Source organism: Alligator mississippiensis, unplaced genomic scaffold (genome assembly GCF_030867095.1).
Source record: "Alligator mississippiensis isolate rAllMis1 unplaced genomic scaffold, rAllMis1 scaffold_27, whole genome shotgun sequence".
NCBI lineage: Eukaryota > Metazoa > Chordata > Crocodylia > Alligatoridae > Alligator > Alligator mississippiensis.
In genome coordinates, this window is record NW_026775408.1 from 85,837 (window position 1) to 112,363 (window position 26,527).

General features: G+C 49.1%; 1 protein-coding gene across 4 annotated transcripts in view; it reads right to left on the reverse strand.

Moving 5' to 3' along the window:
* Window positions 1–691: 691 nt before the first annotated feature.
* The window catches only part of LOC106738781 (cytochrome P450 2K6), a 47,566-nt gene continuing 21,730 nt past the window's right edge, over window positions 692–26,527 (reverse strand). The window contains exons 1-9 of one of the 4 annotated variants that reach the window (XM_059720215.1): window positions 24,992–25,207; window positions 24,740–24,902; window positions 16,912–17,061; window positions 13,891–14,051; window positions 6,341–6,514; window positions 5,525–5,666; window positions 3,246–3,430; window positions 2,881–3,022; window positions 692–1,098 (exon numbers count right to left, since the gene is read on the reverse strand). In XM_059720215.1, coding sequence (XP_059576198.1) covers window positions 911–1,098; window positions 2,881–3,022; window positions 3,246–3,430; window positions 5,525–5,666; window positions 6,341–6,514; window positions 13,891–14,051; window positions 16,912–17,061; window positions 24,740–24,902; window positions 24,992–25,177 — 1,491 coding nt within the window. In that variant the 5' untranslated portion in view covers window positions 25,178–25,207 and the 3' untranslated portion in view covers window positions 692–910. Of the gene's footprint in view, window positions 1,099–1,760; window positions 1,847–2,880; window positions 3,023–3,245; window positions 3,431–5,524; window positions 5,667–6,340; window positions 6,515–13,890; window positions 14,052–16,911; window positions 17,062–24,739; window positions 24,903–24,991; window positions 25,211–26,527 lie in introns of those variants that run through there. The other 3 variants (XM_059720216.1, XM_059720217.1, XM_059720218.1) reach the window with 3 other exon arrangements.

Genomic DNA, 26,527 nt, shown 5'->3' on the forward strand with positions numbered 1-26,527 from the left:
TAGTACTCCCTTCCAGAAGGTCTCCTACTTCACCCAAGCTGGTATCAATCTGAAAAAAGAGTATGGTAATGAATTATTATCTGTGGCTGCAGGGAAGTGGACAAGGAGCAATGTTCTTAAATTCCAGCAAGGGAAATTTAAATTGGAAATTAGGAAGAACTTTTTCACCAACAGGGTGTTTCAGCACAGGATGAGGTTACCTAGCAAGGTTGTAAAATCTTCACATTTGGAAGTTCTTAACAGCAGGTTAGACAAACACTTCCCTGGGACAGAGTAGTCAGGGGTGATCCTGTGCTGATCAGCGGGATGGTCTCTTCCACCTTTACTTATCTCGGAAACAAGTTTGGGGCAAATTTGAAAACTTAGGAATGGTAGCAGAGGCTTTGTGGAGCTGCAATCACTTTGCTTATCTCTGCTGAAGTCCTGACTTCTCCTAGACCCTTCCTGCCAAGCTGAAAGTCATAAATGTGAGGGGGTGGTAGGGAAATGGCATCTAAGAGCACAGGCTCAGCACTTTGGGGCTTCAGAGGAGCCAGCATCAGCAGGATTTCTGTGCCAAAGCTGCCTAAGATGCTTAACCATGTGTCCTGCAGCCATCCATGATGTTTGTCTTGGCACCTGGCTGGTGGAGGTTGGGTCTTCTATGCAAAGCAGTGTTTCTAGTTGTGAATGATTTAAGGGAAGACAGAGATTTGTGCCTGTTTTTTTATTCTAATGAAAAATGCACAGCACATTTATAATGGTGGAATTTCACTAAGGTCACTGGCATCCATGGGGCTGTGAACTAGTATGAGAGGGATCAAGCAAAGACTAGCAAAGCATTGCTCAAACTACAGCCAAAGGCCTGTGCAAAGCTGTGTGGGAAGGACAGAAGATACACAGATAAGATAGGCATGCCAGAAAAGGAACCCTAAGCCCGTGCTGCCACACAGATCTTATGGGGCATGGGCCCTGAAGTCAGCCCAACTGCAGGGGTGAGGTCCAGGTCGGAGCTGGAAACACCAGGAGCAGGGTGCCAATTGAACCTCTGCAGGAGGCTTGTGAAGAAGAGGAAGAGCTCCATTTTGGCAAGAGTCTCGCCCACACACATCCTCCGACCTTTAAAAAAAGGCATGACAAACATCAACATTTCAGGACCAGTGGCTGCTTTAACTATAGAAAGGACCTATTGACACAGGGCGGCTTCTCTTCTGATGTAACGATTCGGAACAGAAGCATCTCTTTGTGAGAGGTTTCGTGGCATGGGGAGTGCTGTGGCAGGGTGGCTAATGCAGCCTGCTATGGTCCCAGGGGAATGTGGTCAGGTTTTCTGGACTCATGCTAAAGGCGGCTCCCAGATGCTCTAGCTAAACATGAATAGCTAGTCATTCAGCCCCGGGGAAGTCAAAGCTGGCCCGATAAAGTGATGGCCACATCAAACCCTTAGATAGATACCACTGGCTACTGAAAATGCGCCCCTTAATCCTACTAGCTAAAAGGACCACTTGAGTTGGATGGCCTTTCCTTTCATAAGGGGGTGGAGCTGAGAGCAGGGCGTTTTCCTAAAAATGTTCCAGTTTGTAAAGAAAATTACAAATATCTTAGGAGCATTTAAAAAGAGAGTAAATTTGTCCTATGGAATGGTGATGGTACAATCATAGATGTACTTTACATATTATTTTAATTAATCCACATATATTTATATTCTGAAAAGTCTTATGCATAAAACCAATTTGAAAGTTTTGAAGTTTTTGTTTCTCAGCAACACCTTCATTTTTTTTTGTTTCGCATTTATACTTTTCAATTTGTTCTTGTTTCTTCTTTCATTTCCACCTCTGATCTGGCTGGGTTTTTTTCATCAATTGACCTGACAGATCACAGCATGACTAGATTTAAACTGAATTTTTTAAATGAGCATCTGAGTCTACATGTGAAAAAATACATTTAAAAGACCAAATTAAAAAAAAAAAAACAACACTCAGTCTATTTAAAACTTTAAAAAGTCTTTCTATATCAAGGAAGAATCTACTTTCCAAACTTTTGTATATATTTGTAAAATTTTTTGCTCAGCTTTAAAAGCTACATCTTAACTGATTTGAGTGCACATCACCGAGGGTTGATGCCCTGTGATTGTGAGCAATGTATTTCAACAGGTAAGCTGCCATGACCTGTGTAATTTCCACCTTCTGAGTTGACATTTGATGTGGTCTCCTCAGGCTCTGGTTCAGGACAGAAGTTAACAATAAAGAACTGATTTCAGCCCCTTCAAGTCAAATGATGCTTTGCTTAATTGGCGTTATACAATGCATTGTAGTAGCTTAATACCAAGAGGACAAAGACATTGCTCATAGAAGCAAGATCCTTATTGTAGTGGAATGAGAAATACCCAAATTGGGTTACTATTGGTGAATACATGCTCTCTGGAGGCTTATATTTAGGCTTATATTTAGAGTCAGGCTTATTCTATATTTATATACAGGCTTATATTTAGAGTCAGGGTCAAAGGTCTTCCCAGCTTACTAGACCATTGGGCTAGCAGATTTGATGCATGTGTGTTTCCAAAGCTGACAACACACGAAAAAGTGATGTGGCCAGAGCCACATTTTTCCACCTAATCCCCTGTCCAAAGGGCCAATGTCTCATTTATAGACAGGCATTAAAGGAGGAAACCCACGGAAAATATCTTGAGTGAAGTGCATGCTTATCCCTCTAGACTTGTAGCCAGAAAGTTTAACAACTTCCCACTCCAGCCCCTTCCATGAATGGGGGAATTGTTAAATTCCAGAGGAAAAAAATGAGAGGGTATGAGGTTTAAAATGGAAAGAAACACTAGGTTATGGCATAATATGCTGGATCCTAGCTCTCTCCCTCTCACAACAATAAATAGAAAACAGAAGGTACCTGCTGAAAAAGGCATGAAGGCCTTGTTCTTCACAAACTTTCCTTCAGCATCAAGAAAATGCTCAGGATAGAAAGCATCTGGCTTCTCCCACTGGGATTTGTCTTTCAGCACAGAGGCCAGCAAGGGGATGATGTAAGTTCCCTGAAAATCACAACTGAGGAGTTATCCTATGGAGGAATATGGTCTCTTGGCCACTGCTATAGGAATAGGCATTGACAAGTACAACATACACAGCTTGTTAATAAGGCCATTGCAAATACTGTCCTGGGTCTGCGGATCCACTCTGATTTAACGCAACTAACCAAGACTGGAGCTAGAGCTCACAGGAGAAGACTGAAGGAAAAGAGGGCTGCCAACAGCTCACCTTTGGAATGAAGTAGCCTTTGAGAGTGACATCCATGGTAGTTGCATGAGGCAAGTCCATTGGCAGGATGTTAGCAAACCTCTGAATTTCATGGACAACTGCAACTGTGTAGGGCATCTTACTTCGATGTTCTATTCGTGGAGGGTTTGAACCTAGCACTTTCTCAATCTCCTCTTGGACTTTTTCTGCAAAAATTGTATATGAGGAGACCAACATTCACTAATGATGGAAAAGTATGGGACTTTTCTGCTACAAAAGATACAGAACCGTATGTAAAAATGATATGGTACAGTCTCAGAAATCTCTCTTTCCAGATATAAGTGGGATGCTGACAATAGTTGACCTTAACATATTTGCTCAGCACTATTAAAAGTGAATTGAGAGCTTTTAGAAGTGCAAAGGAAACCCATATTCTCATTGAAGTGCCACGTAGGCCTTCTGAGCACTTACAACCAAGTAGTGGTAACAGATGAAACTTGTGCACCCTCTTGCCACGAATAGAAGCAGCATTTTTGTACATGGTGAAATTTGGACATTCTCCTTCTGGCGAGAATGGCACCTGCAGGGAGAACAGGGGTTGACTTCTCCAATGTGTTCTCTGGTGAACATGCTGAATTCTGCTAAGTTGCAAATTTCTAGCACAAGACAAAAGCATGGCCAGTGACTAGAACAGAGCAGCTCCAGGCTTGCATCGGTGTATCTGAGATTGGAATCTGGCTGCAAAGAAATGAATGCATAAACCCACTCCTAAACTGATGTTTCGTGTCCCTCTCTGTACATGATTCAGAGAAAAAAGGAGCCATAATGGCTCCCTGATGGAGAACCTGACTATTTTAGCTGAAGCCAAAGCACTTTAGGATTTAGCTGTGGGATTCCCCAGTGCAGGGAGGTCCCAGGGACGGCGGGGGAAGATGCATACTCATTATTTCATTGGGATCCTTCCTGTGGGATCCCCCAGGGCTCCATTTTGTTGCCTTTCCTGTTCAACATATATATGAGGTCACTGGGTGAGATTATGCAGGCATTTGGAGTGAAGCACCATCAGCATGCTGATGACCTGGGCCATGCGGTGTCAGTCTCAGTCTTTTCCTAGAGCATGGTTGCAGTTGGAGATTGGATGAGGTTGAACCAATTACAGGTACTCCTCACTTAACGTTGTCCCCGTTAACGTTGTTTTGTTATTACATCGCTGATCTATTAGGGAACATACTTGTTTAAAGTCTTGCAACATTCAGTTATAACATTGTTTGGCTGCCACCTGCTAGTAGGTAACTACTGTGACATAACTGGATTTGTTTAACATCGTTTGGCTTAAAGTTGCATTTTTCAAGAATTTAACTATGACGTTAAGCGAGGAGTAGCTGGAAAGCTGAATCCAGGCAAGACAGAGATGATTGTGGTGGGAAGACTTCTTGATCTGGGCAGGGCAGGATTGGGACACCTGTTATTGATGGTATTTAGCCTTCTCTTTTCACTCAGGTTCATAGCCTTCAGGGGTGGCTCTTGAATCCCCTGCTGCAGATGCAGCAGTGGCAAGAAACACCAGCTACCTCTGCTGAGCTGGCTGAGACCCTTTATTTAAATATTGATCGTGGTAACTATCATCCATACTTTGTTGACCTCAAGGCTAGACTACTGCATTATGGTCTACAGGGGGGCTACCCTTGATGACTGAAGTTGCAGCTGCTGCAGAATAAGGCAGACTGCCTTCTGACATGGGTTAGTCACCCAGCGTTGCCAAGTCAAGAAATATTTTTTTACTGACAACCAATCTTTTTTACGCTGACTTTTTTTTACAGGTGTATGTTTTATATAATGTCAACAGTTACCATTCCTCTATTTGTCCTGCTTGCTGCCTCAGACTGCCATGGGCCACGTAGCCCAGTTTACCTTCAAGGCTAGCAGCTGTAGCACTGTACTTAGACTCTTGTGGCCCTGGGTGAACTTTTAGTATCAGCCCCCCTTTTGCCAGAGATAATGATTTTTTTTTTTTTTTACAGACTTTAAAGACAAGCCGGTCTCCAAGCTTGTTCTGTTCATAGCTTTCCTCCTGCTTTCATATTGTTCCCTCACAGTTTGCTCCCCTTTCCAGTCTTTCCCTTGGGGTTTTAAGCTTCCTCATTACCTGAATGTCCCCCAGCTGGGCTTCCTCCAGAGGGCTGAGGGTGCCCCAGGGCCAGATCACCCTGTAACAGGCATCTCATCAATCTAACAAACCAATAAATAGGGAGAATCTGTGTAGTGTTGGCCACCATGAGGTCTGTCAAAAAAGCACTTACGCTGAATTTTAGGGTACTTCGTCATTAGCAGAATGCCCCAGCGCAGCGTGGAGGACGTGGTGTCCATACCAGCAGAAAACAAATTACTTATGAGGCTTTTGAAATTGTCAGTGTTGAAATAACTTTTGGTGTCACTTTTCTCCTGGGGAAAGAAGGAAAAAATATTAAAACTAAAAGATCTCCAGTGAGGTAATAAGTATTTACTAAGTAAAATCTGTACTGAAGTGCTAAAGGGAACTGGAAAGTCTCTGATCCGTTGCATTTGGAAACCTATCAGTCATCAATCGCCTGAACGGGACAGTTAAGGCACTGACGGAGACACAGACACCATTCCTGGCTATTGCTTTATGAGGGCTTCTGTGCCTGCATATGAAACCAGGAAGCACGAAATACAGCCTGCGCAAGCACTGGGAACCCGACCTAAAGAAAGACCAAAGGGAAAGAGCACTTTAGGCCGAGGAATGATGGAGATGGGCTCAGAGCTACAAGCAAAGAGACCTTCTCTGGGTTTTTTTTCATCTCTGTTGTAATCAGGAAAATAGGATTGTGCACAGTGCCTGCAAGTAACCAAAGCTGAGTCAGTGTTACTGTGACTCCATCCTCAAAGTATCTTCTTTTCTGAAATGACTCTCAAGGCCCTGAACTTTGGGTAATGCCTTGATTACAAAAGAGCCAAGAGCAGCAAGCTATCTGCACAGTTCGGCTACTTTGTTAGGCATGTACTTTGCCAGCGCTACGCTTCTGTGCAGTATGTTTTTACCTCCACTATGCAAAAAGGAAACAAGCAAGTCTGTAGAAATGTAGAGACTCTGTTACCTCCTGCTGCCTTATGAGGAACGCATCAATAAGACTTCGCTGGTCATTTCTGTCCAGGGTTTCGAGGTGTTTTGTGAAAGCAACCTCTGTAAAAGCATACAACTCATCTCTGTTTTGGAGAAGAGTCTTGTGACCCTTCAGGAGAAAGCCAAGTGTTGGGAATAGATTATAGATCTAAAAACCAAAGGAAGTCAGAGACAGCAAAAATAAGTACTGAGAATACTTAACAAGAGGGTAACACATGCAGGTCAAAGGTCTGAAAAAACTTTACTAAAACATGTGAGAAGAATCTCCCACATGGGCTGCAGCTCCACGTGCCAGAGAGCCCGGGAGTAGCCTAGGGCACGTGCTCAGGACTGTTCTGAGGCAACGACATCACCGTATTTCCAGGATTTGGTGCTTGCTGAGCAGGAGTGAGTGTTTGGTGTGCACGTCCCAGTGGGCATCCCAGGTTAGGTGCAGAGGCTGTGTAAGCAGATCCACTCCTGTGCTGCTGGCTGGAGTTAGTTGAATCTTTAGGTGTCAAGTTTAAGATAAAATTCTTAATCTCATTTCATTCTTTCAAGGACTTGGAGAAGAGCCCTTGATGCCTGAAAGTCAAGAGATCTCCTGATGCCAAGAGATCTTCCAACTATACAGTTGGTCCAGTAAAATATACCACAATGAATCCTGCCCCCCTGATCACTTCTCAACACACTCCACCAGGAGCAGCTAACAGAAATCTAAGTTCAGTGCCACAAAATCAGGGCTCGTGTGCCATAGCATTGTGATCTCTTGTCAGAGATACCTGGGAAGGATCCAAATTTATTGGGACGTAACTTAGCCATTGTGAGATACCATGTCATGTATCTGAGGGTGAGGGAATACCTCTTTGGTGCCCATGGTGCTTGAATGCAGTAAGCGACATGGGAAGAGCAGACAGAAGATGTGGCGGGTTCCCAGACAGGACCAGTTAAGAGCAACCAGGTATGTTATGGAGCAGGGGAGTCAGACTCATTGGCCCTGCATGATGGACCCTGCAAGATGTGCAGCTTCTCACAGCCCAGATCTGGACCGCAGGGCTTCCTGTGGGCTGGACAACCCATGAGCAGCCCCCTTGGCAATGTGAATCCGCACAGGGAGCTAAGACCACTGCTGATCATCTCCCTCTTTTCCCCTGTCACCAATCTTAGTTGCCAAGGGAAACTAAAATCCCTGATTTTGGTGGTGGGTGAAGGGATAGGGGAAGGTGAGTGTCAAACAAACTTGATCTTCTTTGACAAAGTAACTAGCTGAGTGGATGGAGGGAATGCAATAAGTGTAGTGAAAACACCGATTAATATCTGGTATCCAGGTTGTTGCCGTATTGGTCTAGAGGAAAAGGCAATCAGGTCTCATAATAGAGGTGATCTCTTTTATTAGACCAACAAGATTTTTGCAAAAAAAAATCTTTAATTCATAGGTTTCATAGGCATTAGGGCTGGAAGGGACCTCGGAAGATCATCGAGTCCAGCCCCCCGCCCAAAGGGCAGGACGTCAGCTGGGGTCATAGGATCCCAGCAAGATAAGCATCCAGTTTCATCTTGAAGGTGTTCAATGAAGGCGCTTGAACAACCTCCGGTGGCAGGCTGTTCCAGACCTTGGGGGCTCGGACAGTAAAGAAATTCTTCCTTATGTCCAGCCTGAAACGATCTTGTAGCAGTTTGTGACCATTCGTCCTTGTCATCCCTTGGGGCGCTCTGGTGAACAAATGTTCCCCCAGATACTGGTGGTCACCCCTGATAAACTTGTAGGTGGCCATCAGATGACCCCTGAGCCTGCGCTTTTCCAGGCTAAAGAGCCCCAGGGCTCTCAGCCTGTCATCGTAGGGTCTGCTTCCCTGACCTCTGATCATGCGCGTGGCTCTTCTCTGGACTCTCTCAAGCTTCTCCACATCCTTTTTGAATTGTGGAGCCCAAAACTGGACACAGTACTCCAGCTGCGGCCTCACTAAGGCCGAGTACAGGGGGAGAATGACGTCCTGGGATTTGCTTGAGAAGCATCTATGGATGCAAGCCAGCGTTTTGGTCGCTTTACTAGCCACAGCATCGCACTGCAGGCTCATGTTCATCTTGTGGTCAATGATGACCCCCAAGTCTCTTTCTTCCATAGTGCTAACCAACATAGCACCGCCGAGCCTATAAGGATGCTGTGGGTTTTTTTTCCCAAGGTGGAGAACCTTGCATTTATCGGCGTTGAACACCATCAGATTCTCATCCGCCCACTTGCTGAGCCTGTCCAGGTCAGCCTGGATCATCCGCCTGTCTTCTGGTGTGGATGCTTTGCCCCAAAGTTTGGTGTCATCGGCGAACTTGGCCAGTCCGCTTCTGACTCCAGTGTCCACATCATTAATGAAGATGTTGAACAGTATGGGTCCAAGGACAGAGCCCTGGGGGACCCCACTGGTCACAGGACACCACGATGAGTGACTTCTATCAATTACTACCCTCTGGGTCCGACCCCAGAACCAATTTTCCAGCTAGTGGATCGTGTTGGACCCAAGGCGACAATTGGCCAGTTTCTCCAAGAGACGATCATGGGACACCAGATCGAAGGCTTTTTTGAAGTCAAGATATATGACATCAATCTCTTCTCCCTTGTCCAGGTGATAGGTCACCTGGTCGTAGAAGGAAATAAGATTGGTCAAGCAAGACCTACCCGCAACAAACCCGTGCTGGCTATCCCTTAAGATGTTGGCGTCGGCCAGTCCATTAAGGATGGCCTCCTTAATAAACTTTTCGAAGATCTTCCCCGGGATAGAAGTCAGGCTGATGGGCCTATAGTTAGCCGGATCCACTTTCCTCCCTTTCTTGAAGATAGGCACCACGTTGGCCTTCTTCCAGTCTTTGGGCACTACACCAGAGCGCCAAGAGTTTTCAAAGATCCGCGCTAGAGGCTGGGCTATGATGCTCACCAGTTCCTTGAGTACCCTGGGGTGAAGATTGTCAGGGCCGGCTGACTTGAAGGTATCCAGCTTCTCAAGATGTTCCTTCACAAAGTCAGCATTAATGGAGGGCAGGGGATCACCCTCACCCGGACTTCCTGGCCCTGTAGCGGGCACGGGCGTCCCATGGGGCTGATGAAAGACCAACGCAAAGTACCTATTTAATAGGTTGGCTTTTTCCTGGGCGTCAGTTGTCAGTTGCCCCATCTGGTTCAGCAGGGGTCCAACGATGCCCCTGCTTTTCCTCCGGCTCCCCACATATCTGAAAAAGGACTTTTTATTGTCCTTGATGCTCAAAGCTAGCTGGAGTTCAGTTGCAGCCTTGGCTTTCCTAGTCTGCTCCCTACAGGACCGGACCAGTGCAGAATAATCCTCCTTGGAGGTGACTCCCATCCTCCATCCTTTGTAGGCCTTTCTTTTTAGCCTCAGGAGGTCTGCTAGGTCCCTGGAGAGACCTTGCAAGCTTTTGGGCACAAACACCCTTCATTGGGCATTGGAGAAAAAATTGTAAAAGTTCTCCTGGGTAGAAATGATTAGTATCTGGTTTAGCAAGGCTTTTGACAAAGTCCCACATGACTTTCTCATATACAAATGGGAGAAATGTGGGCTAGCTAAAATGACTACAACATGGATAGACAGGCACAAGCAAGGTGTAATTACAAATGGATCCACACAGTCTGCAGTGCAGTGCAGCTGTGCAAAAGGTGAATGTGGCTTTGGGATGCATCAACAGAAGCATTAGGTGCATGACACAGCAGGCACATCTACATGTGATGCTATGTTGCTGTAGCAACACGCTATGGCGACATAGTGGGCAAAAACCATGATGCTACCACTATGATGCCATAGTGATGTGCTTCCTCAATACAGTGAATTTTTAGGGCGATGTAGAAGCACAAAATAACTGTACGCAGTGTGCATGGCACAGTATGGGCTGTTACTTCACTGTCATCTAGTACTTCCAAAAAGAAGTACTAAACGATGGTGCAGTAACAGCAGCAGCATAGGGATACCTGTCGACACACCCAACATGTAATAGTGCCTCTTTATTCAGCACCGGTTAGGCCTCATCTAGAATTGTGTGTGCAGTTGTAGGCTCCTCATTTTTAAAAGGATGTGGAAAAGTTGGAAAACGCTCTAGAAGCGGGAGACAAAAATGATACTGGACATGGAAGGCAACCATCTGAGGAGAGGTTGAAAGAAATGGGCATGTTCAGATTGCAGAAAAGGTGCTTAAGAAAGGACATGACAGCAGTCTTCAAATACCTGAACGGCTGCCATAAAGAGGAGGGAGAACCTTTTTTTTGTTTGTGCACTGTTGCAGAGAGCAGGACACACACCAGTAGCTTGAAGCTGCAATAAAGCAGTTTTGATGGGATACAGGAAACATCTCCACTGTTAGAGCAGCGAGGAAGTGGAATAGGCCGCCTAGAGAAGCTGTGGGATCCTCACAATGGGAGGTTTCCAAGCAGTGCAGAGGTGATCTAGGATTAGGTGTGTGATGATGTAGTACACCTGGAGTGCTCTGTGAAAAGCAACCCTTTTCACAGAGAAGTCCAGGTGCTCCTCCACTAAAATGACTGGGAAATAAGAGGTGCTCTACAGCCCAGAGCAGATGCATACAACCAGCTTAGTTATGAAAGACGATTAAAGGAGCTGGGATAAATCTGTGCAGACGATACAGCAAGAGGAGCTCTGGCTGCCCGGTTACAGGATATGTTGTGTGAGTTATACGTACTGCCCCCGGGCTGCAGAGCACAATGGAGGGGTTTGCTTTTTCTCACTTCTGAGCTTTGCTGTTTCTCTTATGGGGCTGGGAAATAATTTTTTCCTCCTCTGGCTGCTAGAGGTGCAGGTGTCATTTTTTTTTCTTTTTTGCCTTCCTCAGAAGTATTGGGTGTTGGCTGCAGCCCAGGCTGGGGTGTATCGATGCTCCTACTAGGACTAAGACCTGGAGGTTCCTGATTTCTTCACCCTCCTGACTACACTACTGGGACTAATTTCCCAAAGAAGAAGGGGCTTGCCCCACTGTCCAAGGTCAGGATGATCACCACATTTGGGATCAGGAAGGACTTTTTCATCACAGACAGATTGGTATGGACTGTGGAGAAATTTGGCTTCCTTTATAGCGGGAAGCAGGGCCGTCTTTCTTGGATCTCTCAAATGTGCTTTTAAAAACATTTGCAGTGGGAATAGGTTAGAAAAGGACTCATAGAGGTGGTTTGGAGAGGGATGATCTTGCCTTGAGCAGGGGGTTGGACTAGATGACCTCCAAAGGTCCCGTCCAGGCCTATTTTTCTATGATTTTATACTTCTGCAGCCACTGACAGAGCTGGGAGCCCCATGGGCTGAACTCAGTCCACAAGGGTGGGTGGTCCAGCCTACAAGAAGGCCCATGAGCTGGATGTTTGATACTCCTGTTGTAGAGGAACAATCAGTGGCATAACTAATGACTTTCATACTGAGGCAAAACTTCCCTGTCCAGGGGTGGGGAGAGATACTCAGTGCTAGAGAACAGGGTATCTGCTTGTAACCCTCTTGCCCCCTAGTTACAGTACTGGAAACAATGTCTGAAATTGTTGGCTTCAAGAATCCTGCCTCCCTCCACAAACCTTGCTCTGCCTGGATGAGCCAGGTGATTAAAAGGATACTGAACAGCTGAGAGGCACATTAGAAGAGCAAGGGGTTGTTAGTTATTGTGGTGTATGAATCACTTGAGGGTAGCTGTTTGGGAAGGCAGGCTGCCACAGACAGGATCCAAGGAGAGCTGGAAGAAAATTTGGAGTTCTCCGATCCAGGGAATTGTGACTCTGGGTGCATCAAAAAGGATGGAGCTGGACTGTTCTCAGAGGTGACAGATGACAGAACAAGAAGCAATGGGCTCAAGTTGCGGCAAGGGGAGTTTAGGTTGGATATTAGGAAGAACTTTCTCACTAGGAGGGTAGTAAAACACTTGAACAGGTTGCCCAGAGAGGTGGTGGAAGCTCCATCCTTGGAGGTTTTTAGAACTGGCTAGACAAACTTTGGCTGGGATGATCTAGTTGGGAATGGTCCTCCTTTGAGCAGGGGGTTGGACTAGATGAACTCCTGAGATCACTTCCAAGCCTCATTTTCTAGGATTCTTTGATCTATATGAGACGTTTATTGCAGAGTTGCCTAATTAACTCCACGGTAAAGTCTTAGCATCTACACGTGCGTCCCTATTAGGCCTCAGTAAGCTAATTAACTCAACTGTAGGCATTGGTGACGTGTAGGGGGTGCACGCCGGTGTTGTCTGTGGCGCCTCTGGGAGCTCACTGCTTACCCCCCCCCGCCAACACCACCAATGATGTCTGCGGGCGGTTGCCAATTGCTGCTGGCTTCTGCTGCCGCCACTGCCGCCACTGCCAGCGGCATCTGTGGGTGGTCACCAATCGCCAGTTGGCGCTTGGCACTGCCCCCCACCACTGACACTCCCGTGGCCACCTGCACGAGCTCCCCACTTGCCACTGCCACGCCCACACTACTGCCATCGCCATTGCTGCCTACAGGCTGTGGCCATGCCCCTGCAGCCACGGGGGGCACGCGTTGTTCATGGTTGTAGGTTAGTACAGTAAAATCCTTGTTATCTGGTATTTAAGTAACCACAAATTCTATTAACTGGAATTTCTGGTTGTCTGGCCGGATTTGGATGGGGTGTGGGGGGAAGCTCGCATATGGTGACCGCTGCAGCCACCCACCACCCTGTGCTGCAGTTGCTCTGGGTGTGGCTGCTGCTGCCACCCGCCCCACCCCCTGTTTTGCATACAGCCACTGCCACCCACTGCCCTGCACTGCAGCTGCTCCACGTGCGGGTGCCACCACCCCGCGTCCCTTGCTCCGTGTGTGGCCAAAAACCACTGGCCTCAGGTAACCGGCATTTTTAGATACCCAGCACTCCCACACCATTCCCCACTTGTGCCAGATAACAAGGATTTTACTGTACTTGTAAACATATTCCATGACAGTGCTCTTTATTGCGCAGCAGCATATGTGTACATGCTGACATAGCTGGCTGGGGCAAGAGGATGCTTCAGTGTAGGGGCTGCCTGCTGGCCAGCCCTGTACTGTAGCACCTTCATGTCCCAGCCAGTCCCTCTGTGGCACACTGAGCCAGGTCAGAGAAGCTCTAGTTTGGCAGGCTGACCCCCTGCCAGCCAGGGCTACTCTGACCCAGCTCAATGTGCTGCAGTCCCAGGTGCACATTCCAAAGTGATGCCTGGAAGCAATAAACTCCAGCATACTATAAACTGGAGTTTATTGCATCACAATAATTTCACATGTGCCCTCCGAGGGTGCAGCTAGGTCACTGTGTCAGGCAGGGTCTTCCAAAGATGTGTTTTCTTCAATTTTTTTTTTTTTTGCAGTAAAAAGGGTCTTTGAACGTTGACTGTCACTCTGGGTATAACTAAATTAAGATGTTTTAAAGCAAGACATTCCCAGCTGTATATGTGTTGGGTCACACTCCTGCATAGACCCATAGATTAGCCTCCTATTTGTTGGGTTTCTCAGTCATTACTAGGAAAAAAATTCTAGATCCTGCAAAGGCCATGCAACAATCCAACATTACCATAACTGATGGAGTTCCAGCAAGCTTGATAGTTTCATTGATCAGATGTAGAAGTCTAGTGAATCGGGGGTCTTCATAGCCAAACCGCTCTCCCAGTAATATGGACACGATAACATTAGCAACGGCTGCATTCATTATCATAGTCAGGTCAATGGGCTTTCCTAAAAAATGTTTGAATGAAAGAAGAGATGTTGCAAACTGGATGGTGAATAGGTAGTTAAGTTAATAGGAAGTCAAGAGCAGGACCATGCTGTGCTCTGTGGTGTACATACCCACAAGAGACACTCCCTGTTCCATAGAGTTCGCTGTCTACACAGACATGATAAGGGGTAGAAAAAAACAAACATTATCCTTATCTATTTCCATTTGCAGATAGAAAATTGAGGTAAGGAGAGATTAAGTGACCACAGCAGGTCACTTCAGAGTTCAGTATCACAGTAAAGAACCCAGTCCAGGTGCCTTGTATTCCCTCTCCCTCGTAGAGCCTCACTTATTCTTATGGATCTCATGGGGCATTTTCTTCATGGCTATTCACTTGGCTGCCATATGTGCCATGTGCTTTTAAACTTCCTTCAATCTGGGTAAGTTCCTGGTACTGTTTTTTCTTCTTTGGCCTCTAGATTCATTGCCAAGGCACTGTGTCACAGTTTGAACCCATACTTTATCTGCCCTGGGCTCCCAAAATAGGCCTGAACCCCACGATTCTTTAGGAGGTGAAACACACCTGCCCCCCACGTCTACCCTTCAGGGTCCTTGGGTTTACACTTTAGCCCATCTGGGATACCTGATCATTGAAATGTGTGAGGGCATGTGACAGCCTGAGGGTGTGTGCAGAGGGGAATTCTTAAACCAATCAACCTTTGAGATGGCACAAGAGATACAATAATGACATGCCATTCCCTGTATGCCTTTTTTCCGCCTCAGTTTATTCACCACCCTTGAACTGTCTTTGGATTTTGGACAATGACTTTCCAGGACTCCAGATCCAGTTTTCTTGCAGCTCATGTCTCCAGCTCCATATTCTCTAGTGCGACTAGGCTAAGACATACAGCTGCTCAGAAAATAGCTGAACCTATTATTCCTTCCAGCCCTTTCTGCTATATGATATTTCTAGCTAGTCACAGTCTTGTCCTTAGGTGATCAAGTCTCCTATCAGGTGGTTGGTGGCTTGGTTATCATTTAATGGGAGACTAGGCAAGAAAAACTGGTTTTCCTAGGTTTTCCAGCCTATTCTTTTGCTGGGGAGAAGCTTGGTTGGTTGGTGCAAATCCTTAATGACTCTCCCATTCAAAGGCAGACCCCCAGGCATCAGTTTCCCTGCCCTTAATTCATGACGATGGTACAAGGGTAGAGCAAAATCCAGTCATAAGGCCATAATCAGGGAAATCATGAAATCTAACATAACCCAAAAGATTGACTTAGGCAGGTGCTCTAAGCTAGTGGTTCTCAACTTTTTTTGTACCAAGACCCATTTGTAAACATTGATGGACAGTCCTGACCCAGTGCCCCTCATTCCTGACCTGCTGCACCAGCCTGCACTGTGTGTGGGGTGTGTGTGTGTGTTGGGGGGGGGTGTATGGAGCAGGGGATGGGGGGCCCAAGCAGCCCCTTGCAGGCTTGAACTCTACCAACTGTCATGACCCAAAGGTCTGATTTTTTTGTGTGTGCTTCAGCACTAAGAATTATCCCCGTGGGTATACAACTTCGTTGCACGGAGGAGTTCTGCTGCGCAGAGAACCCGCATGCAGGGAAGTGTTCCCGCCACTTTGCAGCGATCTTTGCAGCACAGAAATGCATAGTGCAAAGGTTTCCCGCTCGTCGTATGCAAATTCGCGCCCCGCAATTGGCTAGTTCCAAATTATTCACACGTGGCGGCTAGCGATTGGCCTGCTAGCCGTATAATAGGCTTGAGCAGTTTCCGCCCAAGCCGAAGAGGACTCCGCATCCATCTCGTGGGGACTCTGGGTGTGCGCGGCAGGGTAATAGAAACCCTGTGTGTCGCTCAGAGGAGTTTGGCGGCCTGATTCACCGCCCACCTCTTCCCGTCTTCGAACGGAGCCTACTATAAGACGTAACGACGAGTTTAATGTGTGCTTGTCCTGGACATCCGGAGTTTGTGTGCGTGGAGCCTTGCAACCTCCACGTGTGTTCGTGTTTTTTGTTGTAACCGCAACTCAAGCAAGTTCTCAGCCTACACCACGACCATCTCGGTGTAAGTAAAATAATCTTAAAATCAACCGTTACGTGCCTGTGCCTAATTCTAGCTCGGCGCCCGCCCTCTCCGACCTGGTCTGCCCGGGCTGCTGGCCACAGCCCGCGTGCAGAGCGACGTAAGCGACCCGGAGTCAGACCCGGCGCGCACACCAACCTGCAAGGGAAAAGCCACAGTTTTTCATGTCTTTCTCCTTTAAGGGAGAATCCATTTTTAAAGTTCATTCACGACCCTTTCATATATTCTTGGGAACCATTTTTGGGTTGCGACCCACAGGTTGCGAAATGCTGCTCTACGCCATCACATTTGCAAAACCAGGTCTATCACACAGCATCGGCTTGCTGCAATTCACAACAATGGTAAAAATACGAGAAAGCACAGAAGAAAATGATAGAGGTGTATGATATTCCCTGTTCAAAGGGTATATTGCATCTAAGGGCCTTTAGAAGTTTTGCTTAAAATAAGGAGCAAAGACGTTTGGTTTATTGGTTCTCTGCTCCTAAAGTTCCTTCCCATTTTAGTTCCTGGTGGCCCCGAATTGATCAAGGATTATCACCTTGTCCTAAAAAGCGTGTCTAATTCTCTCCCAACTATGCAGCTGGTCCAATAAAATGTATCACCCACAAAGATCCTTGCCTCTTGCACATTCCCTGGACCATCAAGTCTACAACACAACTCCAGCACTGCCATACAACAGCTAGTGGTTTTTCCTAAAAGGAGAAAGTTTGTTGAAACAAAGAAGCTCTTGTGTATCCTAGTGGGTAGGAATCACAATCTCAGAGCTTTGATGAAGTTAAGCACCCACTGACCTTTCTGAGAGTCTATATTCTTGATCAGATGGCCACATTCTTCAACAATCTGGTCCTCAATGACCCTCTTGCCCATTCCTAAATCTCGTAAGGTTGAGAGGGCAAATCTTCTCATCACTTTCCAGTTTTCACCATGTGAAAAAAGAATACCTGACGTGAAAGGAAGACGTCACGTTATAAGAATGATAAAAATAAATGGTTCTTAAACAATAAAAGATGCATCACACTGCCTTTGATAGCATTTGCTTAGCTTAAGGCTGGGTGGAAAAGCTGCCATTTCCTCACAGAAAACATTTCCAAGTTCCCAAACCTCTTCTTGTTCCAGTGCAGGATGAAAATGAAGAATCTCACATTAATTTCATGAACAGCGTGTTCTACAGAAAAAGAAAAGCACGGCTCAAGATGGGCCGCATTGAAACTATGTGCTGAGGCATAGGCAATGCAAGTTCCAGTCGTTGTTCAGCAGAGGTGTGAACACGTCGTCCACACTTGTGACAACCCCAATCACTAGATGAGGTTGGGGTGGCTCCTTCCATAAAAATCTTTCTTGGATTTGCAAACCCTCCCCAACAATAATTTCATTGAAACTTATACATAGAAGGAAATATTTACATTTTGATTAGATGGTATTCTCTGATCGAGAAACAGGACGATTGTTGTCTTAAGCTCTAGCTTAGAAAAGTTAGAGATGATGAAAAAATGGGTGAAGAAAACCTTATGCAACTGTTCCTTGGATTGAGAAATCCAAGAAAGAGGGCCTTGCTTCCCACTATAAAGGAAGCCAAATTTCTCCCCAGTCCACAACAATCTGTCTGTGTCCGGGAACCAGCAGCGGGAAGGAGAGGAGGCAGCACACGTGTGTCCCGCACGCACGTGTGCCCTTTTACCAACCGACTGACCGGAGGCGGCGGCGGCAGCAGCAACAACAGAGGAATCGGCAGCGGGGGCAGCAGCAGCTGATCCCCCGAAGGTAAGTGGGGCGGAGGGACCTGGCACAGCTGAGCCGGATCCGGAGGGGAAGCCCCCTGGGTCCCATATAGCTGAGCCGGTAGGGAGCCGCGCTCCCGAGCCGCGCGGCGCGAACAGAGCGCGCAAACAGGGAGGGCTAGGAAGGGGACTGTCCCCCCAGGCCAGGGAGCAACCCCGGGGCTAACCCTTGGGGGAGCAGGCTCCTGTGGCAGCGGATCCCCCCAGCGGGGGAGCGTAGGGGCGGAACTGCCGGCAGGCACTTCTGGGTAGACCGGGGCGCCTGATTGGCTGTTGAAGCGGGGCGGGTAATTCAAACCGCGGGCTTTAAAGCCGTGGGGTGACGTAGTTCCCAGCACTTGGGAACCAGCAGCGGGAAGGAGAGGAGGCAGCACACGTGTGTCCCGCATGCACGTGTGCCCTTTTACCAACCGACTGACCGGAGGCAGCGGCGGCAGCAGCAGCAGAGGAATCAGCAGCGGGGGCAGCAGCAGCTGATCCCCCGAAGGTAAGTGGGGCGGAGGGACCCGGCACAGCTGAGCCGGATCCGAAGGGGAAGCCCCCCCGGGTCCCATATAGCTAAGCCGGTAGGGAGCCGCGCTCCCGAGCCGCGCGGCGCGAACAGAGCACGCAAACAGGCACGCTCTGTAAGAGCACGCCGGCGTTTGCGCAGGCGTTCGTGCCGGCGGGAGGGCAGGAAGGGCCAGGAGTGGGACTCCTGTAGGGGTAGGGCGTAGACACCGCGCAGGTCTACAACCAGCAGCTCGGAACGGTGTCTCCGAGGAGTGCTGCTAGGGCCTCTGCCCAGGGGGACAAGGCTACCCGGGGCAGGTCTGAGGCCTCCACCCAGACCGAGCCCATGGGGGAGCTGATGTCCCCCTACCTCCTGGCCTGTGGGGGATCCCCAGCAGGGCCGGGGGGGCAGAGATTGGGGGCCCCCACACCTGTACGGCAGGTGCCCGTCTTACGGCTCTGGAGGTGCAGGTGAGGGAGCTCCGGGAGGAGGTTAGCAGACTGAGGGGGATCAGGGAGGCGGAGGATGAAATTGACAGATATTTCCTTTCCCTGCAGGCCCAGGCACCCAAGGAAGAAGCAGCCCGGGGAGTGCCCTCCACAGCAGAGTGGCAGACGGTCACAGCCAGGACCGGAGCAGCTCGCAGCGAACCAGTACCAGCTTCTCCAGTCCGACTGGTGAACAGGTACGAGGCCCTGGCGACCCTGCAGGAGATGGAAGGGGAGGAGGACACCCTTGGGCAAGAAGAAACACCACGTTCTCCATACTCCGAACAGACCAAGAGATCCACGAGGACCCAAAGGAGGAGGCGACAAGTGCTCGTCATAGGCGACTCCATCCTGAGAGGTACGGAAGGACCCATCTGTCGCCAGGACCCCTCGGCATGAGAGGTATGCTGCCTCCCTGGAGCAAAGATTCGGGATGTGACGGAGGTAATTCAGGCCAGGATCAAGCCCACCGATTATTACCCCATGGTCCTAGTCCATGTGGGTACTAATGATGTGGCCAGGAGAACCCCCGATCACCTGATGGCGGACTACAGTGCTCTGGGTGGCGTGCTGAAGGAGTTCGGTGCACAGGTGGTTTTCTCTTCCATCCTACCAGTGACTGGATGAGGAAGATGGCAGGAGAACTGTATCAGAGAGACCAACTGGCGGCTTCGGCAGTGGTGTCTCGAGGCAGGCTTCGGATTCCTGGACAATGACCCGCACATCACGACGAGGGACATGCTCAGCTGGGATGGGCTTCACCTGTCCCCCAAAGGTAAGTGTGTGTTTTCTACTAGGTTGGCGGATCTCCTCCGGCGGGCTTTAAACTAGGCTCGTCGGGGGGAGGGGAGTACGAGGGCAGGGGAAGCTGTGGACCACCAAACCATGTGGCACCCACAAGGACAGCCCAGCCTGAAGAAGGAGAACGTTGGAAACCTGAAAGCCATGGGGAGACCAGCACTACGGAACAGGTAAGAAACAAGAAGGTAAGAAACAATGGGCCCCTTGGGACTCGGAGCGGGGGGGGGGCAGCAAAGGCACCAGTCGCAGGCCTCAAGTGCCTATATACTAATGCTAGGAGCATGGGGAACAAGCAGGATGAACTAGCGCTCCTGCTTGCACTAAACACCTATGACTTAGTGGGGCTAACAGAGACCTGGTGGGATTCATCCCATGACTGGGCGGTACATATTGAGGGCTATAGATTGTACAGAAAGGACAGGTCGGGGAAGAAAGGGGGGGGGTTGCACTTTATGTCAGTGAGCAATACACATCAACCCTCATCAAGACAGAATCCGAGGTTGAGGAAGTAGAAGGATTGTGGGTTAGGCTACATGGGGGGCAAGGAGAAAGGGATTTGGTGGTAGGGGTCTGTTACAGACCCCCACACCAAGGGGAAGAAATAGATGCGGGGCTCCTGAGGCAACTCTCGGAGACCATAAAAGCTAAAGAGGCGGTAGTCATGGGGGACCAAAACTACCCGGACATCTGCTGGGAGACGCAGACAGCAAGGTCCCATCGCTCATGCAGGTTTCTAACTTGTGTACAGGACCTCCACCTGACACAGGAGGTCCATGGTCCCACTAGGGGGAATGCCATACTGGATCTGGTATTGGCAACAGGAGATGACATGATAGGGGACCTCCAGATCGGTAGCCATTTGGGAGACAGTGATCACCTTATAATAGAATTCAACGTAAGACGGCAAGTGGGTAAGGTAACTAGTAGGGTGAAAGTGCTAGACTTTAGGAAAGCTGATCTCAATGCACTCAGGAGATTAGTCAAGGACGCACTGCAGAGTAGGAGTTTTGAAGGGATGGGAGCCCAAGAAGGGTGGCTGTGCCTAAAGGAAACGATCCTTCGGGCACAAAGCAAGATGATCCCCGAGCGAGGCAAAATGGAAAGGGGCCAGGAGGCTTCCATGGCTGACCACAGAAATCCAGGGCAGCCTAAGGGCCAAAAGGGGAGCACATAAAAAGTGGAAACAGGGTGAGATCACTGAAGATGAATATACCTCCTCTGCTCGTGCTTGTAGGGAGGCAGTTAGGCGGGCCAAAGCTACCATGGAGCTGAGGATGGCAACCCAAGTAAAAGACAACAAGAAATTGTTTTTTAGATATATTGGGAGTAAAAGGAAGGCCCAGGGAGGAATAGGACCCCTGCTAAATGGGCAGAAACAATTGGTGACAGATAGGGGGGACAAGGCTGAACTCCTCAACGAGTTCTTTGCCTCAGTGTTCCTAAGTGAGGGGCACGACAAGTCTCTCACTGGGGTTGTAGAGAGGCAGCAGCAAGGCGCCAGACTTCCATACGTAGATCCTGAGGTGGTGCAGAGTCATTTGGAAGAACTGGATGCCTTTAAGTCGGCAGGCCCGGATGAGCTCCATCCGAGGGTGCTGAAGGCACTGGCCGACATCATTGCAGAGCCACTGGCAGGAATATTCGAACGCTCGTGGCGCACGGGCCAAGTCCCGGAGGACTGGAAAAGGGCTAACGTGGTCCCCATTTTCAAGAAGGGGAGGAAGGAGGACCCGGGCAACTATAGGCCAGTCAGTCTCACCTCCATCCTTGGTAAAGTCTTTGAAAAAATTATCAAGGCTCACATTTGTGAGAGCCCGGCAGGGCAAATTATGCTGAGGGGAAACCAGCACGGGTTTGTGGCGTGCAGATCGTGCCTGACCAACCTAGTCTCTTTCTATGACCAGGTTACGAAACGCCTGGACACAGGAGGAGGGGTGGATGTCGTATACTTAGACTTCAGGAAGGGCTTCGATACGGTATCCCACCCCATACTGGTGAACAAGTTAAGAGGCTGTTATGTGGATGACTGCACAGTCCGGTGGGTGGCGAATTGGCTAGAGGGTCGCACCCAAAGAGTCGTGGTAGATGGGTAGGTCTCGACCTGGAAGGGTGTGGGCAGTGGGGTCCCGCAGGGCTCGGTCCTTGGACCGATACTCTTTAATGTCTTCATCAGCGACTTGGACGAGGGAGTCAAAACTACTCTGTCCAAGTTTGCAGATGACACAAAGCTATGGGGAGAAGTGGACACGCCGGAGGGCAGGGAACAGCTGCAGGCAGACCTGGATAGGCTGGACAAGTGGGCAGAAAACAACAGGATGCAGTTCAACAAGGAGAAATGCAAAGTGCTGCACCTAGGGAGGAAAAATGTCCAGCGCACCTACAGCCTAGGGAATGACCTGCTGGGTGGCACAGAGGTGGAAAGGGATCTTGGAGTCCTAGTGGACTCCAAGATGAACATGAGTCGGCAGTGTGACGAAGCCATCAGAAAAGCCAATGGCACTTTATCGTGCATCAGCAGATGCATGACGAATAGGTCCAGGGAGGTGATACTTCCCCTCTATCGGGCGCTGGTCAGACCGCAGTTGGAGTACTGCGTACAATTCTGGGCGCCACACTTCAAGAGGGATGCGGATAACCTGGAGAGGGTCCACAGAAGGGCCACTCGTATGGTTAAGGGCTTGCAGACCAAGCCCTACGAGGAGAGACTAGAGAAACTGGACCTTTTCAGCCTCCGCAAGAGAAGGTTGAGAGGCGACCTTGTGGCTGCCTATAAGTTCATCACGGGGGCACAGAAGGGAATTGGTGAGTATTTATTCACCAAGGCGCCCCCGGGGGTTACAAGAAACAATGGCCACAAGCTAGCAGAGAGCAGATTTAGACTGGACATTAGGAAGAACTTCTTCAGAGTTCGAGTGGCCAGGGTCTGGAACGGGCTCCCAAGGGAGGTGGTGCTCTCCCCTACCCTGGGGGGTCTTCAAGAGGAGGTTAGATGAGCATCTAGCTGGGGTCATCTAGACCCAGCACTCTTTCCTGCTTATGCAGGGGGTCGGACTCGATGATCTATTGAGGTCCCTTCCGACCCTAACTTCTATGAATCTATGAACAAGTCCTTCCTGATCCCAAATATGGTGATCCGCCTGACCTTGGACAGTGGGGGCAAGACTCTTCTTCTTTGGGAAATTAGTCTCAGTAGTGTAATCAGGAGGGTGAAGAAATCAGGAACCTCCAGGTCTTAGTCTTAGCAGGAGCATCGATACACCCCAGCCTGAGCTTCAGCCAACACCCAATACTTCTGAGGAAGGCAAAAAAGAAAAAAAAATGACACCTGCACCTCTAGCAGCCAGAGGAGGAAAAAATTATTTCCCAGCCCCATAAGAGAAACAGCAAAGCTCAGAAGTGAGAAAAAGCAAACCCCTCCATTGTGCTCTGCAGCCTGGGGGCAGTACGTATAACTCACACAACATATCCCCTAACTGGGCAGCCAGAGCTCCCCTTTCTATGCTTAAGAGAAACTGTGGCCCAATTCTGGAATGAGCAATGACCAAGGACAGATCCATTGCATAGAACTTGCAGGATTAGGGCAGGGGTGGGCAAAATACAGCCCGTGGGCCAGACGTGGCCCACCAGACCCTTTCATTTGGGCAGTGGTGCCCCTCAATGAATTGCACATTGCCCAGCCCTTCCACCCATGAGGGTGGGAGCAAGGTGGCCACATGTACAACCCCCCAACATAACCTATTGGGCCTCACTCCCACGCTCGTGGGTGGAAGGGCTCTGCTCAGCCATCAGCTTCTGGGCAGGACTTCTGCTGCAGCTGGAACCTGCTCACGTGGGGCAGCAGGTAGGGAAGTGGCGGGGCTGGTGATGGTGGTGGAGTTTCAGCTAGGCAGAAGCGGGAGCGCAGCGTGGAGCCTGCACCCAAAGGGGCAGCAGAAGTGCAGAGCTGAGCAAGGCAGGGTGTGAGTATGAGGGTGGGGAGTGTAGGGACCCCCACACTCCCCCCATGGTGTGCAGTCCCCGCTGCCTGGCAGCAGCAGCAGGCAGGGAGACCAGGGCACTCGCATGCGGCACAGGCGCCCAGTGGGGCGCGGCTCCAGCCAGTGCTGTGTGGAAGGAGGAAGCGGAGCCTGCCCTATTGCTGGGGCTCTGCCCCATGTGCCTACAGCTCCAGCACTCGCAGTGGGGGAAGGCCTGCACTGGAACCTGCTGCCTCTCCCACTCCCTGCTGCACAGGTCCCGCACTCCGCCGGGAGTGGAGGGAGCCCTGCAGCGAGTGCGGAGCTGCAGGCCGAGATGTCCAAGATATTTTGGATGTCCAAGAACTCAGAGGAGACATGAGAAAAAGAAATTTAAAGGTGAGTGGAGATTATTTCCCTGTTGCAAATCTCAAACATGAAAAAAATAATGATTCAAGGGCCTACATTTTAAAGAGTTTTTAAAAGACGAGAAATCTTAGGGTGCCTGCTCAGCTGTTTATTTGTACCCAGGCAGCTGGATTCAGGGGTTTTCAGAGCCAGCAAGCAGGTAGTGCTGCTGTTTTAGAGGTCAAGGCTTTGTTTTTTTTCCAGCTTTGCAGCAAGGGATTCCAACCAAGGACTCATTTCTGATTCCATGCTGAGGTATGTTGGTGACATACAGTTTTTAGAGGTCTAAAGAAGTGGTGCTCAACCTTTTGGCCCAGTGGGCCGTATGGGCAGTGCCCGGTCTATCTATGGGCTGGATTCAGCTAGTGGCACTGATCCAGCACCCACAGTGGGGACAGCAGGGCCCCCCTGGCCCAATGGAGGAAAGGAGGTATGGTCCAACCCTGATTCAGCGGTGGTGGGGGGAAGGCAGCACAGCCCAGCCCTGATTCAGCTGTGCAGGGGGGAAGAGGTCATAGCTCACTCAGGCTGTTCCTGCTCTCTCGCACCAATTTCACCTTACCTGACGTGGCCCTTGTTTACATTGATTTAAAAGGGTGCTGGTCCAAATAGGCATATAAGCACCTGAGCTCCTTTTTAAAAGAAACATTTTTATCTGCTTGAGCAAGTATGAGAAGCAATTAAACTGAAGTCACCATTTCCTCTTGATAGTTCTTCAAATGCTGGGACTTGAGCTCTGTCTGCAAATGCATCTGCTTGGTTCACCAGAGCTTCCTTCACCATTTCATAGCCTGAGAGCACCACCATCTTTGTGAATCCCATCTGAATACTGAAGACTGGGCCATAGGTTTCTGACAGCTTAAATGGAAAGACAATAAGAGTTTTTAAAGTAGTGGGCCAGATTTACCCATTTGAAGTCAGCAAAGCTACACCACAGATGGATTTACCTCCAGGAGAGTGCGAGAGGGTCTTTTCAAATCCATGATGTGCAGGTTTCCAATGACAGGTAAGGGTCTTGGGCCTGGGGGAAAATCCTTCCTGTTGCAGCAGTTCCAGAAATTCTTGATTTTCATAATAAACACAAGAGTCAGAGCCAACACCAGAAATATCCCAGTCAGAGCAGTCCACTCCATTTCCCTTCACTGAGTGCAGCCTCTACTGGACAAATGACTCACATAAAGAAGGATTTAATCTCTCCAGAGACTGCAAAATATTTAGTCTCCTCCCCACCTCAGCTGTCAATTCATGCTCAGGCAAAAGCGAGCATTTGCAGCTAAGCACATTGTGGGATGGGGCTGGCTTATGCTTGCAGCACTTTGGCAGAGATACCTGAATCTCTCACTGTCTGGCTAAACTCCAGATCCCCAGTTCAGCAACCTGGTCATCCCATTCTCAGTGGGTGTGTGTTGGCAGGTGGCAGGGACAGCCAAATGATGGAGGAGTGCACTGTGGGTGAGGTGCTTAGAAATGCTCACCACTGCAATAACTGCTCCCATTGGAGTTCTTGGGGTTTCTATGGGAGTGAAACTGGGCCAACTCTGTGCAACTCAGCATAACTCAGTCTGCCTGTCCACTTAACACCTAGGGGCAGCTTGGGGGCCAGATGACAGGTCTCCACAGGCCAGGTCCAGTCCATGTTTTTGATACCTCTGGTCAGAAGGAAAATGAATGTAGAAGAAGCATGTATGTTTTGGGAACAATAAGCTAGGCCTGTATGGCAGGTGGGGCTAGGTTTGATCAGTTCATGGAACTCAGAGGAAGACGATGTAATGAGGGATGGGAGAAGATAAAATGAAGCAAGAGAACAAGTTACTCTGGTAGGAAACTACTCTGCTCTAGCCAGCCTTGTAACAGGGAAACTCTCCCTCTGTTACTAGGAAGGTCTAAATAGGTAGGAAAACAGGGATCAGGCAGGGAAGCCAGCACAGAGGCCAAGGTGGACTGAACTGGATGACAGTCTCACCTCCTGTCTGAAGGGTGTGGGCAGTGGGGTCCTGCAGGGTTTGGTCCTTGGACCGATACTCTTTAATGTCTTCATCAGTGACTTGGACGAGGGAGTCAAATGTACTCTGTCCAAGTTTGCAGATGACACAAAGCTATGGGGAGATGTGGACACGCAGGAGGGCAGGGAACAGCTGCAAGCAGATCTGGACAGGTTGGACAAGTGGACAGAAAACAACAGGATGCAGTTCAACAAGGAGAAATGCAAAGTGCTGCACCTAGGGAGGAAAAATGTCCAGCACACCTACAGCCTAGGGAATGACCTGCTGGGTGGCACAGAGGTGGAAAGGGATCTTGGAGTCCTAGTGGACTCCAAGATGAACATGAGCCGGCAGTGTGACGAAGCCATCAGAAAAGCCAATGGCACTTTATCATGCATCAGCAGATGCATGACGAATAGGTCCAAGGAGGTGATACTTCCCCTCTATCGGGCGCTGGTCAGACCGCAGTTGGAGTACTGCGTGCAATTCTGGGCGCCGCAA